Genomic DNA, 13,487 nt, shown 5'->3' with positions numbered 1-13,487 from the left:
GACCTTTGACCTCTGACTTACCATCAAACACGGCCCGGCTGAACTGGGTGGCAGAGGCCAGAGGGAGGCAGGTGTAGTCGAACTTGTTGCCGTAGTTCCCGATGCTGACCTCGAACTGGATGGCGTCGTCGACGTCCTGGAGCAGCGTGGCCGAGTAGAACGCCACGAAGAGGGAGAACTTCCTCTTCCTGAGAAACTTCTGTTGAGAGAGAGAAGGATGGATGGATGACGCCGTCCTCTGCAGGTTCAAGTGTTTATATACCCTCTTTAATTTCCTCCTTCCTGCTCACCTCCACCACCAGGAGGTCATCAGACGGTATGTCTTCACTCTTCTGCTCGGGCTTGTCCATCAGTTTTGTACTTAGTTCCAGTAAAACTCGACCTCGGTACGCCACGCCCTCCCCCTGACAGGCAGAAAACGATCTTTAGAAGGTGCAAGATTCACTAAATGTCTACCTTAGCGTAGTTACAAAACATCTCATACAATTACTGAGAAGCTTGTAATAGCTGCTATTCATCTACTTGGTCAAATAAGGAGGAAATCTGTGCTCATTTACAGCCTGAAACATGATACTGGAGCTGTAATTTAAGCTAAAATAAAGCTACAGCTCAGCTGAATCTGTTTATTTCAGTGATAATCCACAAAAACTTACCTGCAAAAATCAAGTTCTGGATGGTTTTATGACTTTTCAAACACTTTCAACCTTAAATTTTCTTGATGACTGATCGTATTTAAGGAAAAACAACAAATGTTGAGTTACTTTTCCGTAGTTTAGCGCCTCGTGCGGATCGTTGAAGGCGGTGAACTCTCTGGGGCTGCCGTACAGGTTGACGAAGCACGGACCGAACGTCGGCAGGAAACCGAGACTGTCGTCAACTGCAATGACACAACGGATTTCATCACAAACAGGGCAGAATGTGGAAGGAGGACAATGAAGAACAGACTGATTGATTAACTGATTGATGAAATGATGGAAAATATGTGAACTTGATTCAAATGGACTAGATTCAGAGAGTTTCATCAGAATTAAACCAAGATGGAAACAATTATTGTGAACAGAAAGAAGACAAAATATACATCACAAGAAGAAGTGAAACAGCTGAATTGACTCAAGCTGAACTGTTTCACATAAAATAAGAAAGGATGGTGGACGTACTACCAGGATGGACGGTCCGTGGAGTCAAGTCATCTGAATGCGTAGAGAGGAAGGATGGTTCAGAGTCACAGACAGACAGAAAGGAAACAGATGTCTTTGAACGCCACTCAAGCCCAAACAGATGCACTGGACCACAAACACTGCACATTTAACATGTTTCAAGTAAATCTCTTGAAACGATTCACCCTCAGGTGAATTTAGTGAAACGTCCCAGCACTGCCGAAACTGGGAAACAAGTTGAGTCCACGAAAGGTGCAACATTTTCAGTATTTTTTTGACCATCTGAAGACATATTTCTTTGGAGGGAATCTGCTGGACAGCACAAAACAAGAAGAGGACGCTGTTCTAACCAAAAGGAGGTCAATCGCTCACAGCTTTTGGGGACAGAAGTTAGTGGAAGGAAGGAAAGGCTGATGGAAAAGAGGGGAAAACTGTTTCAACATGTCATTCTCTGCAGGAAGTGAGCAGCAGGAGATGCTTTTATTTTGAAAAAACTAGCCCTAACAGCACCTCTGTGAAACAAAGCGCTTTTCATTTTTCATTATTCACATGAAACAGCACACAGTGAACAAAACGCATGCATGTCGTCTTCACCTGGGACAAGGACAAGACAACTGTGAGGGACTCCAAGGACCAGGAACTCAAGCCAGTCAGTGTTTAGCACACAAACATTACCAAGCCAGTCTTCATGCATGTCACTGAAAAGTAAACATCCATGCTTTGTTGTGTTCACAAACCAGGATCCATCTGGTGGTTCAAGACCTGAGTTCTAGAATCTAAACTTCCAGTTCTCACACAGGACTTCAGAGCTAGCTCTTAAATTCAAACCACGGATACGTAAAGTTTGTATGTTTCGCATGTATCATATCAACGTTTCTGCAGTAAGTACCAAAGTGATGTAGTTCAGATAAATTCAGGGAAGCCCAGTCAAGTTTACCGCATCCGAAGGCTGACAGCCAAAAATATAAAACCTCGACCTTTTCAAGCCTGCACCACCTGCAAGGCTGTCATTGATGTGCATATTCCAAAAACACAGCGATGGACTGTCAGTGCTCGATGCTTCAAGCAGAGCACAGTCGTTCAGGTTAATTGGAATTTTCAGTCCAGCAGAGCAGGAAATTCAGCGCTTTAATTCATTTGCTCCTGCTGGTTGTGTTTGCTGACATCAGCCCGACATCTGCGAGTTAGCATTAGCCACCCAACAGGTAGAGAACCAAAGGAGATCAACCCCAAAGTGTTCCAGCCTCGACAGGTCACGTACCAATTTACCACCCAGTCTGGAGCTACAGTCCCTTTAAAATACAAACCAATAGATTTTAACGTTACCTTTTGAGTCATGTGACCTGTTTTAAGGCAGCTTGACGTCATCAGTGTCATCAAATGTAAATGTACCTTAAAACTCTGAACCAAACCAGACAAGATGAGTTAGTATAAACACTCAGGTGCAGTCAAAGCGAGACCATTCCAGTCCAAACAGGTCCAAACCAAACTGGTCGGGCCCAGTCCAGTTCAGACCAGTTCCAACTCATTACTTACCGTCGATCTCTCCACCGGGGGCGGAGATCTTAGACATACAGAGGTGGGTGGTGCCGATGACATCATTGTGACTGGCTCTGTCCCTGAATGAAGAAGAGAAGAACCCAAAGCTCTGACACGTGTTTTTAAAGCCAAATGCCGACATAAAATAAAATGTTTCGCTCAATAACAGAGGTTTTCGAAATGTGGAGGACGCCATGGGAGAGATGAAGGTGGAGTGCGAAGAAAACACAACGTGAGGCGAAAGAGAATCGAGGTACTCTAAAACCCTTAGCGCCTAATAACTCCAGAACTTGACTGAAAATCAACTCGTTTTTAAGTTTTCTTTAGTATCAAAGTAATTCACTGATAGTTATCTGTACATGCATGGACACACTGCAAACAGGATTTGTTAACAGCTAATTCAGCCTGGTTTTAATGCTGCCAATTTACCAAAATGTAAAGAAACTCGGGGCTCAAGCTGTAGCCGACAGCTTAAGGGAGCCCACAGCATCACACTTTGAAAACCTCTGCTCTGAACTGAAACCACACTCGAAGGTTCATGCAAAATTCTTTATATTCTGCTGATTTGATCAAACAAACTGTAAAAACGAGGTTATGTATCAGCAAAGATTCACCAGTCCAAGATTCTGATCCTCATCTTCTCACACATGGAGGGAAACTGGGAGGGAAAAAGAAAGTATCTACTGTGTGATGATGATTTATGATCAGTGCACTCGTCTTTCCAGCTTGATAAAGTCATATAACAACATGTGTTTGCACTGCTTGTCTCACCCTAATAGGCATGCTCAGACTCTGGTTCCATTGTGGATTGGCGTTCTTCTCCAGAATCTTAGTGCAGACCTGAAAAAGAAAGAAAATGTCAGGTTCTGTGTTTAAAGTCATGTTCAGATCAGATGGCTTTGATGGAGGTCGCAGGAAGTCATTCGCACAGTTTTGCCAGCAAAGTGGATCTCCACCAGAGGATCCACCAGGTTCTTCCTGTTGCTGTCAAACCCGAGGATCTGCCTCATCCCATCCATGAAGGCATCGTCCACTGCAAACAGAAAAGAGAAAACATCAGAAATCTTTTAATCTTTGTCTTTAAAGCAGATGAACAAAGAACAAACAGACTGGAGACTAACTTTGTGGCAGGTCTTCAGCTCTGAAGATCCTCAGGGTGAAAGTGGCTCCTCTCAGAGACAGACCAGCCGGTCTCAGCAGGTTTCCTTCGATGTCCTCTTTATCCTCAGCACACTCGCGTCTGTCGGCCTGGAAAACACACACAAACACAACAATAATGCATAAATAAACTCCTGCTTTCATGAAGGGTAAGACACAAAAGCCTTTTTCGAACATGGAATACACAGTGAGGAGGATAAGCTCGTCTTATTACTATTACGGTTGTACGAAGTTTGTTGATCTGATCAAATATCATCATAATGCTGCTTCAGACTCACCGGCGGCTCATCTCCAGCTGCCAGGACCAGCAGGCTGACCTTCAGGTAACCTTTGACCCCAGCAGAGAGGTCGTCGGGGTCACACAGCAGCAGCCACTTCCTCAAGAAGCAGTGTCCTGGAGAGAGGGGGGCGGGCTTAAACTTCAAACTAACCAATAAGATATGGCAACCAGGAAGTTTACGTTAGGATGCTTAGACTAGAATTGATTGACAGTTTCGCTGCTCCTTGCTGACAGTTTTCACACAAGCACAACAGTACAAATCACCAAAAACACATAAACGTGTACTCACTGTGCTCGTTGTAGACGGTGCCCACATCCAACTGTACAAAATATCACAAGATTTTAGATGTTTTTGCTTCTCACTTAATTTTCTTGGTCAAATGAGCCAGAAAACATGAGTAGATATCAAGTGTCCAGTAGTGGAATGTGAATAAGTACACTTACTGAAGTATAGTACTTAAGTACAAATTCGAGGTATGGGTACTTTATTTGAGTATTTCCATTTATGCAACTTTATGCTATTACTGTATATTACATTTATCTGACAGCTTTAGTTACTGTGTAGCATTATGTCTTCTACATCTCTCTGTCAGGTGGAACAGTCATGAGCATTGACGGTCAGAGCTCAGAGGTTTACCTTGAATTCACCGATCACAGCATCAGTTCTGAGTGAGCGAGAGTCGCACACCTGACAGGCAGAGAGAGACAGACCTGACGTCTCAGTGAACAGGAGAAGAATCAAAGACATGTTAAAAATGCAGCATGACGGAGGTCAGACTCACAGTGATGAAAATGGGTTCATCAAACAAGTCCGATGGAGTCTCGAAGAAGTTCAGGAAGAATGTCTGTCGAGAGGAAAACACTCAAGTTACAGTTTTTAACTTAGAGGTGATTTATGTTTATTTTCAGTAGTTTCTGTTTACCTCATCAAAGAACGGGTTGTTGCCCTTTCTGATGCGGGTCCTCTTGGTCTGCCCGGCTACCGTTACCTTGACAACAGGCTTGATGTTGATGCCTGGTAACTGTCGGCCCTCGATGACGCGCACACGAACCTGGACAGTGAAGACACGTGATCAGTAATGTGTATTAAGGTAACTTTTTAGAGACATTCAGCAAATAAAGCCCTTTGAGTGTGTACAGTTTTAAACGTAAAACTCTTATTGAGGAACTAGTGATTTATAAAATATAAAAAAACACAAGAATTACCAGGTAACAATGTCTTGTCTGTTTCTTGTGTAATTTGCCGAAATCACCACACGGTGGCACTGTGAGCAGAAACTGATGTACTGCTTTACATCCACATGACAGGATGTTATACATCTAGAAATCCAGCTTCAACCAAAAGCAGGAGTCTTTGAACACCAACAAGTGTCAACAGTTCATCATCAGCAGGTGTGTCAGGTGGCTAACCTGGTAGCATCTGCATGAATGTGACTGGATGTTAGGAGGCCGTGAATGAGCCAATGACTGTGAGGCATTTATGAAAAAGCTGATGCCGATTAACCAGCGCAAGAGCAACTTGAACTGAGGTCATGCTTCCTAAGAATAGATCTGAAAAGTTCATCAATTTAACAAGAGCACACACAACATTTGAAACTGCTGTCTGTACATATATTACTGTGAGCTGTATGAGTAATTCTACACAACTACTCCAGGAGCAGATGACTGTACTAAAAAACTACATTAGGAAAGTAAACACTGGCCTTGTATAGTACCTGTATGTCCTGTGGTTTATTGGGCAGTTGTTTGGGCTGACTGCTGGCTCCTCTCCTCCTCTTCCTCAGCCCTCCATGGGTGTTGTAGGATGGTGGAGAGCGTTTAGGCGTCTGGGCGGCGGGGGACTCCTGGCCCGTGGGCCCCTGAGGGCCGACGATGACCATGGAGCGTCCGTCGTCGGGACCCTGGTCCTCTGTCGGCTCCAGCATCATCATACTTTCTGTATCCTCCTCGCCCAAAGTGTCCAGAGAGATCACTGCACAGACAGATGGACGGTCCCAGAAATGAAATACAGACCCAGCCAATACAAATACAAACTGATAGAAGCCATCGATGTAATAAGTAAATGACAGATTATATTACTTGTGACAGTGTCCAGCTCCACGCTGGGGTTGTTATGGGGCAGAGCCTCGGGTAGGTGAGGAGGCTGGAAGACTGGAGCCGCTCCCGGAGGAGGCATGTAGGAAACCTGCAGGGTCAGCGTGGCCTAATGAAGACAGAAAGCACAATTACGTGATTAAAAAAATCAGCGCTGGTGAAAAGGGAGGGACAAAGAAGCTCAGTGTACGAAGATCTGCAACCAGAAAAGGGCGTGTACATGATGAAGATCTGATGTGAAGGTGTTTCTGTGGCAGCACCACAAGTCAGTCAACCCAACAGGCACTGTGGCTCGTTGGTCTAGGGGTATGATTCTCGCTTAGGGTGCGAGAGGTCCCGGGTTCAAATCCCGGACGAGCCCTCTCTTTCTAAACCAAAGTCAAGGTGTGTGTGTGTGTGGGCTCTATAAGATATGAATTCATGATGAGCCATTTCTTGCTGCCCTAACAATACAAAGTGTGCTGCAACTGATGAATCTCACTTCCTGTCTGGCGGTCTGGAGGATTGCCTGTGGAACACTACCAACAGGAGTGCCACACGCTACAGGAAGATATTTTGGCCTGTGCTCCCGACTTTGTGGCAACAGTTTGAGGAAGGCCTTTGGTGTTCCTGCACGACGGTGACCCTGTGCATAATGCAAGGTCCATAAAGACATGAGTGGACAAGTTTGATGTGGAGGAACTCCAATGGCCTCAGCCCCCCTCAACACCTTTGGGAGGAATCGGAGGACGGCGAGCCGGGCCATGTTGTCCAACATCAGTGTCTGACCTCACTGAATGGGTTCAAATTCGCACAGACATGTTCCAAAATCTTCCTGGAAAGCCTTCCCACAAGGGTGGTGGCTGTTAACGGACACAATGCTTGGTCCATGGTTTCTGAATGGGAAGTCCAACAAGGACACCAGTGTCAGGTAAAATGAGCACTTTCACTGTTCATACTGTTCAAACGAAGCTCAAGAGAAGACAAAAGCATGCAGCTGCTGTGTGCAGGGCGTCTAGTAAAAGGTGTCGTCTTCTGCAGTTTCCTTGAACAGGAAAGGGCAACTTCAGGGATGAGCCTGAGTCTCAGTTGCTTAACTCTTTCCTTAAAAGTGTGGCTCGTTGGTCTAGGGGTATGATTCTCGCTTTGGGTGCGAGAGGTCCCGGGTTCAAATCCCGGACGAGCCCAAGAAACTTTACCTTGAACGTGCTTGTGAAGGATATCTGTAACTTAAGGAATTCAGGTGTATATGTTGCAGTTGCTCTCAGGAAAGACAATCATTTCTTAAGACGCACAGCAACATCCAGTTTCCATAAAAGTGTTTCACTTGTTTTCTGATCATTCGAGCATCATTGTGAACTCCAGATGATGCAGCAGTGTAGGGTGTGTGGACCAGTATAACGTGTAGCTTTCTGCAGTTTCCTTTAATGGGAAAAGGCAACTCAAGTGATAAGCTGTAATGTTTCTGTAAACAAAGATATCAGAGTCTTTGTGTGCAGCAGCTACAGTGACATCAGTTAACCCCCATTGTACAGTTCACACGTGGTGAAAGGGTGAAAATGTCAAGATCACTGAAATCTTAAGTAAAAACTATCAATCTGCCATTCAGATATAATTTATTTCTTAGAGTGAAATCTTCCATGAACAGCAACACTGAACGTATATTTGACTTATATTAGTCTTTGCTTTGTGGAATGAATGAAGAATGACCCTGTACATCACACACACATTGTACCTACTGTAATGTAAACACACTGACTGTGTGTGTGTGTGTGTGTGTGTGTGTGTGTGTGTGTGTGTGTGTGTGACATCAATCAGATCCACTCTGACACTGAGAGGAAGACTTTGTTTTGGGCTCAGGAAACGAGGAGGGGAAACAGAACGCTGTTTCATCTGCTGTGAAAAAAACAGAAGATGACGATAGGTGTGGCCCACCAAGGTGTGTGCGTGCATGTGTGTGTGTGTGTGTGTGTGTGTGTGCGTGCGTGTGTGGCTTGTACTGTTATTGGTGTGAGGACAACTTTGAGTTTCAGCTCTTGCGAGGACCTTTTTGTTTGATCGTAACAACTTCGCCTTCTGGTGGAGAGTTAGCAAAGAAGATTGTTACCACTGTCACATCTGTACATCTGTACGCTAAATATGAGGCTACAGCCAGCACTCAGTTAGCTTAGCTTAGCTTAGCTTAGCACAAAGACCTGAAACAGAGGGAAACAGTTAGCCTGGCCACATGCGAAGGCGAAATCAGTTTACTAGCAACTCCAAATCTTACTAATTAATATGAATTTTCTATTTCTTGGTGAGGACCAGTAACTTCCTGGAGTCTGCACTGGTAACTGCTCAGAGCCATTATATAGAAACACTGAACAGTTTCAAATTAAATCAGATTTCAAGTGATAAAATGACAGGGAAAGAGGCGTATGGTTGTTATTCTGCTCTGACTCAGGAAAGTCTCTATTTAAAGATCCAGACAGGAAACGCTGGATGATTTATGATGTGCCATTGCTTCATGACACAATGAGACTCTAAATTAATCTGTCTTTGCTCTACCCTGCTCTGTCTGTGTGTGTGTGTGTGTGTGTGTGTGTGTGTGTGTGTGTGTGTGTGTGTGTGTGTGTGTGTGTGTGTTCATGCTCACCCCTGTGTTGTTCCTCTTGGTGTCCAGCAGGGAGACGGTGAAGGAGGCGGCCAGGTTTGGAGAGTTGAGGACGTCTCTGAGAGGCAGCCGGCATTCCCCCATAAACCTAAACACACACTTTAATGTCTTCACGTAGTATTTGGTACATGAGTACTACAGAAAATATCACCAACAAAAGGAGTATTTCTGTGTCAGAAACGTAAATTGTTTTGACCACTAAAAATGGTTCTTGCCACTGGATGTTCACACAGAGGAGTCAGCACCTGTTTCTCCCCATCTTCTCATGGTCTTTGACGACGCAGTGCAGCTCTGCTCCGGAGTCCAGAGGGATCCCCTTCAGATCCCATTCGAAACCCTGACAGAGCCGGGACAGGAAGCAGCATTAGGAGAGAATGGGAGAGCATGAAAGTGATGGCGAGGTTCAGGTTACGGCCAAAATAGAGACAGATTTTAATTTTTATTAGCATCTAAAAGAGGTTCTGATTCTTTACTGTAGTAGGTTAGAAACAGGCCTGATACCACACTGTGGCAGTAAAAAGAAGAATTTTTTTTCCTGAATTTCAGATTTTGCACCTCGTTCCAAACTGGGTTCGGGTTGTTCTTGATGACCTTCGTCTTCTTCTTCGACCCTGAAGGGAAAAAACATGACAGTTAGTTTACAGAACAGACAGGAAAACATTTAGTGTCTTTACTTGTTTCTACAATCACAGTTTCAGTTAGCTTAATATTAGCAAACTGTTCCGTCGTTAACCAGCAAGCAAGTTAGTTAGCTGTAACTAGCTAACATCTCTTAGCATCTTATTTTGTTTGCTAAATAGCCTCTAGGCAACTTGGCTAGCAAACATGTTAGCTAACAATCACTGGCGCGTTAGTGATTGTTAGCTGAACTGTTTGCTAATAAGGTGTTCATTCAATATTTAGGCTAACAGCGATCTGCAAATACATACAAATACATACTTTCAATTAGAATTATGCTAAAATGTTTATAAACTCAACTTAACTCTGACTTTCCAAGTGTGGGAGCTAACCTCGCCATGACTCAGTGAGCAGAAAATAAACTCAACCTTTCATACACACACACCCAAACACACCCACACACAAAACTATTTTCTCCACTGTGTGTGTATGCGCGTGTGTGTGTGTGTGTTATCTTTCCGTGACTTCCTGTAACATGAAGTTCTGAGCTCTGATTTCCTGTCTGTCGGGCACTCCGACAGGAAGTGGGATGTAAGACGGACCAATAAACAGCCAGGATTCATCAGTAGCCACTTAAGGGCTCTCATCGCAGAAAACACACACACGGGAATGTGATGTGATTATTCACATTGGGGACGACATCATCGTTTCCATGTGGTTTTGGTGAAAAAGAGGAATAGCGGCCGACACGCACAGATTGAGATGTTCTTTCCAGATGAAAGGAAACGGAGACAATGACTATTGTCTGATTTTGAAGCTGCTCATTAATTTCCAGGGAATGACTGCTGGACAGAGCCGGAGTGGATAAACAAGGCTCTGCAGCCATGCTAGCAGCTCTGTGCTTTCAGCTAAATGCTAATATGTGCTAGCATGCGCAACACTAACACGCTAATGTTTAACGGGTATAAAGTTTTCCACGTTCAGCATGTGAATTTAGCCCGTTAGCATGCTAACTGTTATACCAACCTTTGTCCACTGAACTATCAAAGTCATTATAAAGCTGGTCACTTTTGTGACTTTACCAGCTACTAGTTAAATTTAAGATCGTGGGCAAGAACTACTATAAACAGCTTCTATGTCGGAACATGTATACTTTAATCTCCACCAATAACAACTCAAAGATCGTCCCTCAGGTGCGACGTATCACTCCGCTGAATTTTATCAACCTTTAAAAACAAAAAAACAACGAGTCCTCCAATTAATTGTTTACAATAAATTTCTTCTTGCATTATTGAGATATTATTGAGAAACTATATTAGCAAACATTAGATGGATTTCCATGGAATTGTGAGGAGGATGAAGAGAACTGACCTTCATCATGTTTGATGGATTGCTACCCAGATAATAGCTTCTGCACTCAAGGTGAATAAATAGTACAATATTATACTATATTGTGTTGCAGTATTTATTTTATTTAAATACTGTATTATATTTCTAATATTACTCTATAATTGTACAAATACTGCGTAATATTACTTAATAACTCCTCTGGTCAGCCAAAATTCAGTGGTGTGCAAACATGATGCAGTGCACTGATCCATATGTTAACACATACACAAATACACACACACACACACACACATTCTTTCTCTCTTCACACACACCCGGAGAATGGTTGTTTGCTTTCCTGTTTTCCCCACAGTCATCACCCAATGTGAGAACACACACACACACACACACACACACAAATTTACCTTTGCGCACACACACACACACACACACACACACACACACACACAAACAAATATGTTCTTACTTAAACACACCCACACAAATACCTACGCAAGTGTACCTCCGTTCTTGGACAATATCTTAAAAAACAACTCCACCCTTCCACAGAGGGGTCGAGAGGGCACGTTATATTTGTGTGTGTGTGTGTGTGTGTGTGTCCCAAGAGCTGGTACGAGAGCTAGCATCTCAGAGACAGGAAGTGGCACAGCGTTAACTTCCTGGTCGGTCCAGCTTGGCACAGTTTCTCTCAGGAGCCGAGAATAGAACAAACTGCGACCCACAGCGCCGTGAGATGTGTGTGAGGATGCTAAGTTTAGACGTGGGCTGTGTGTGTGTGTGTGTGTGTGTGTGTGTGTGTGTGTGTGTGTGTGTGTGTGTGTGTGTGTGTGTGTGTGTGTGTGTGTGTGCGCGCGTGTATTACTCATGTTGTGGGGACATAAATCTGTTTACAGTCACGTTGTGGGCACGGGGGAAGTCCCCCTAACGTGTCTGTGTGTATGTATGTGTGTGTGTGTGTTCAACAGATCTAAGATATAAAGAGTTGGTTGGTTGTTTCTCACTTTAAAAGCACATTTTCAGAATATAGAAAATCAAAGTTTAAGGCTCCCAAACAATAATGACGAAGCAAATCTCAAGTGTTCAAAAGTGTGTTTTTTTTCTTCGCTTGGAAACACCTGAGCCAATCAGAGCCTTTGGTGGGACCAAGCTGTGTCAGAGTCAGACAGATACATCAGATAGCCATGCTAACTTAGCTCGCTGTAGAGTTCAGGTAGCGTTTCATCAATCCTTCTGAAACCCTCGTTTAATCTCGTTTTCAGCTTTAGCTTTTTGGGAGATTTAGTGTCACTGAACTACAACAACACACTGTCCACTCCCTAAATCTTCTCTGTGCATCATCATTTACCCAACAAGTCAAACGTGTCGAGGACAAATATGAGGCGGCTGTGTGTGAGTGTGTGTTGGGGCTATAGTTAGCACCGGACTGGGATGAAGTAGCAGCGCTGCCAGTTTTTATTTCTGGTTTTGACAGAGAACAACACTAAATGTTCCAATAACAACACTTTGGCCGGAAATCCTGCCCTAAGCACACAAACACAAGCACATGTTGACACATTTAATCACAAACACACATGTCAAGACCTACATGACCACAAACATGACGTAGAGCTGAATCAAAAAAGAAGGCAAAATATCTAAATGTTAGCAATGTCCCGTTCTAAACTGCTCACCAACACATCGAAGCAGCGTCACGCTGAAACTCCCCCATCAATTCAGTTTCAATCCAGACATTATATGCAAAGTGTGTCCAGTCTCTCCGTAACATATTCAAAACCACCGCAATAAGACAAAGTCAAACTCCTGAATGTCTCAAAAGGTGATAAACAAATGCTCTCAAACTTAATCTAATGCAGGCACAGGTGATATTTAGTTTATGTTCATGCTTATGACCAGAGATGTGATCTGAAAGTGTCAATGAGGACTTAAATTTAGTAGTTTTGTAGTTTTCAGTCTCTTATTTTCAATTGAAACTTTAATAAAATACAAATCTGTTCAGACAAAATTTCATATACAGTTGTTTGGAATGATTTCTCACACACACACACACACACACACACACACACACACACACACACACACACACACACACACACACACACGTTATGTTTTCATCATTTGTGGGGACATTACATAACCTTAACCCAAGTCACACACACATTCTCTCTGTCTTGTCTCTGTCCTCCCACAGCTTCCATGCTTTTTTATTATTGTCTGTAACTTCTATAAATGGACATGGTATCTGTTTTCTGGACAGGAGGAAACTCTCTCTCTCTCTCTCTCTCTCTCTCTCTCTGTCTCTCTCTCTCTACCCAAACCCACAAACACTTGACAATCCCGATAGATTATATTGCAGCCAAGTACAACAAACAGATAAAGCCGATTTGATGGTAATCTCCGGACCACCCTAAACATCTCACAGCTCTGCATCACCATGCAGATGGTGCTTGATGTCAGATGTCTACACACAGTTCGACGTTTCGCTCCTCACAACAAGTGTAGGAGAACAAGCATGTGTGTGATGGCACGAGGAAACGGTGTTTGACAAAGGCAGGAAGTTAACAGCAGCGGCGCTCACCTCATTAAGAAGGCAGGCACTGACTCGTGGAAAGTACAATAACAAACCGACGGAAAAACAGACCAGGTAGCCAAAACACCTTCG

The 13,487-nt window shown here is 43.7% G+C and overlaps 1 protein-coding gene and 2 non-coding genes across 7 annotated transcripts in view; 2 read left to right on the top strand and 1 right to left on the bottom strand.

Moving 5' to 3' along the window:
- dysf (dysferlin, limb girdle muscular dystrophy 2B (autosomal recessive)) overlaps positions 1 to 13,487 on the bottom strand; it is a 73,764-nt gene that overhangs the window by 55,616 nt on the left and 4,661 nt on the right. For 4 of the 5 annotated variants that reach the window (XM_076724725.1, XM_076724721.1, XM_076724724.1 and 1 more), the window contains exons 2-19: positions 9,416 to 9,471; positions 9,106 to 9,197; positions 8,843 to 8,948; positions 6,214 to 6,337; positions 5,850 to 6,106; positions 5,058 to 5,186; positions 4,917 to 4,979; positions 4,772 to 4,822; positions 4,424 to 4,454; positions 4,133 to 4,248; positions 3,818 to 3,944; positions 3,626 to 3,729; positions 3,468 to 3,536; positions 3,311 to 3,354; positions 2,694 to 2,776; positions 762 to 877; positions 291 to 404; positions 22 to 199 (exon numbers count right to left, since the gene is read on the bottom strand). In XM_076724725.1, the coding sequence (XP_076580840.1) occupies positions 22 to 199; positions 291 to 404; positions 762 to 877; positions 2,694 to 2,776; positions 3,311 to 3,354; positions 3,468 to 3,536; positions 3,626 to 3,729; positions 3,818 to 3,944; positions 4,133 to 4,248; positions 4,424 to 4,454; positions 4,772 to 4,822; positions 4,917 to 4,979; positions 5,058 to 5,186; positions 5,850 to 6,106; positions 6,214 to 6,337; positions 8,843 to 8,948; positions 9,106 to 9,197; positions 9,416 to 9,471 (1,860 nt within the window). Of the gene's footprint in view, positions 1 to 21; positions 200 to 290; positions 405 to 761; positions 878 to 1,157; positions 1,191 to 2,693; positions 2,777 to 3,310; positions 3,355 to 3,467; positions 3,537 to 3,625; positions 3,730 to 3,817; positions 3,945 to 4,132; positions 4,249 to 4,423; positions 4,455 to 4,771; positions 4,823 to 4,916; positions 4,980 to 5,057; positions 5,187 to 5,849; positions 6,107 to 6,213; positions 6,338 to 8,842; positions 8,949 to 9,105; positions 9,198 to 9,415; positions 9,472 to 13,487 lie in introns of all 5 variants that reach the window. The other variant, XM_076724723.1, reaches the window with a different exon arrangement.
- trnap-agg (transfer RNA proline (anticodon AGG)) lies at positions 6,518 to 6,589 on the top strand. Its single transcript has one exon. It is a non-coding gene; the product is annotated as a tRNA-Pro (tRNA).
- Positions 7,323 to 7,394, top strand: trnap-ugg (transfer RNA proline (anticodon UGG)). The gene has a single exon. It is a non-coding gene; the product is annotated as a tRNA-Pro (tRNA).

The sequence above is a fragment of the Chaetodon auriga genome, chromosome 24, assembly GCF_051107435.1.
Source record: "Chaetodon auriga isolate fChaAug3 chromosome 24, fChaAug3.hap1, whole genome shotgun sequence".
NCBI lineage: Eukaryota > Metazoa > Chordata > Actinopteri > Chaetodontiformes > Chaetodontidae > Chaetodon > Chaetodon auriga.
Note: the sequence above shows the minus strand (reverse complement) of the source record. Positions and strands in the feature narration are given on the sequence as shown.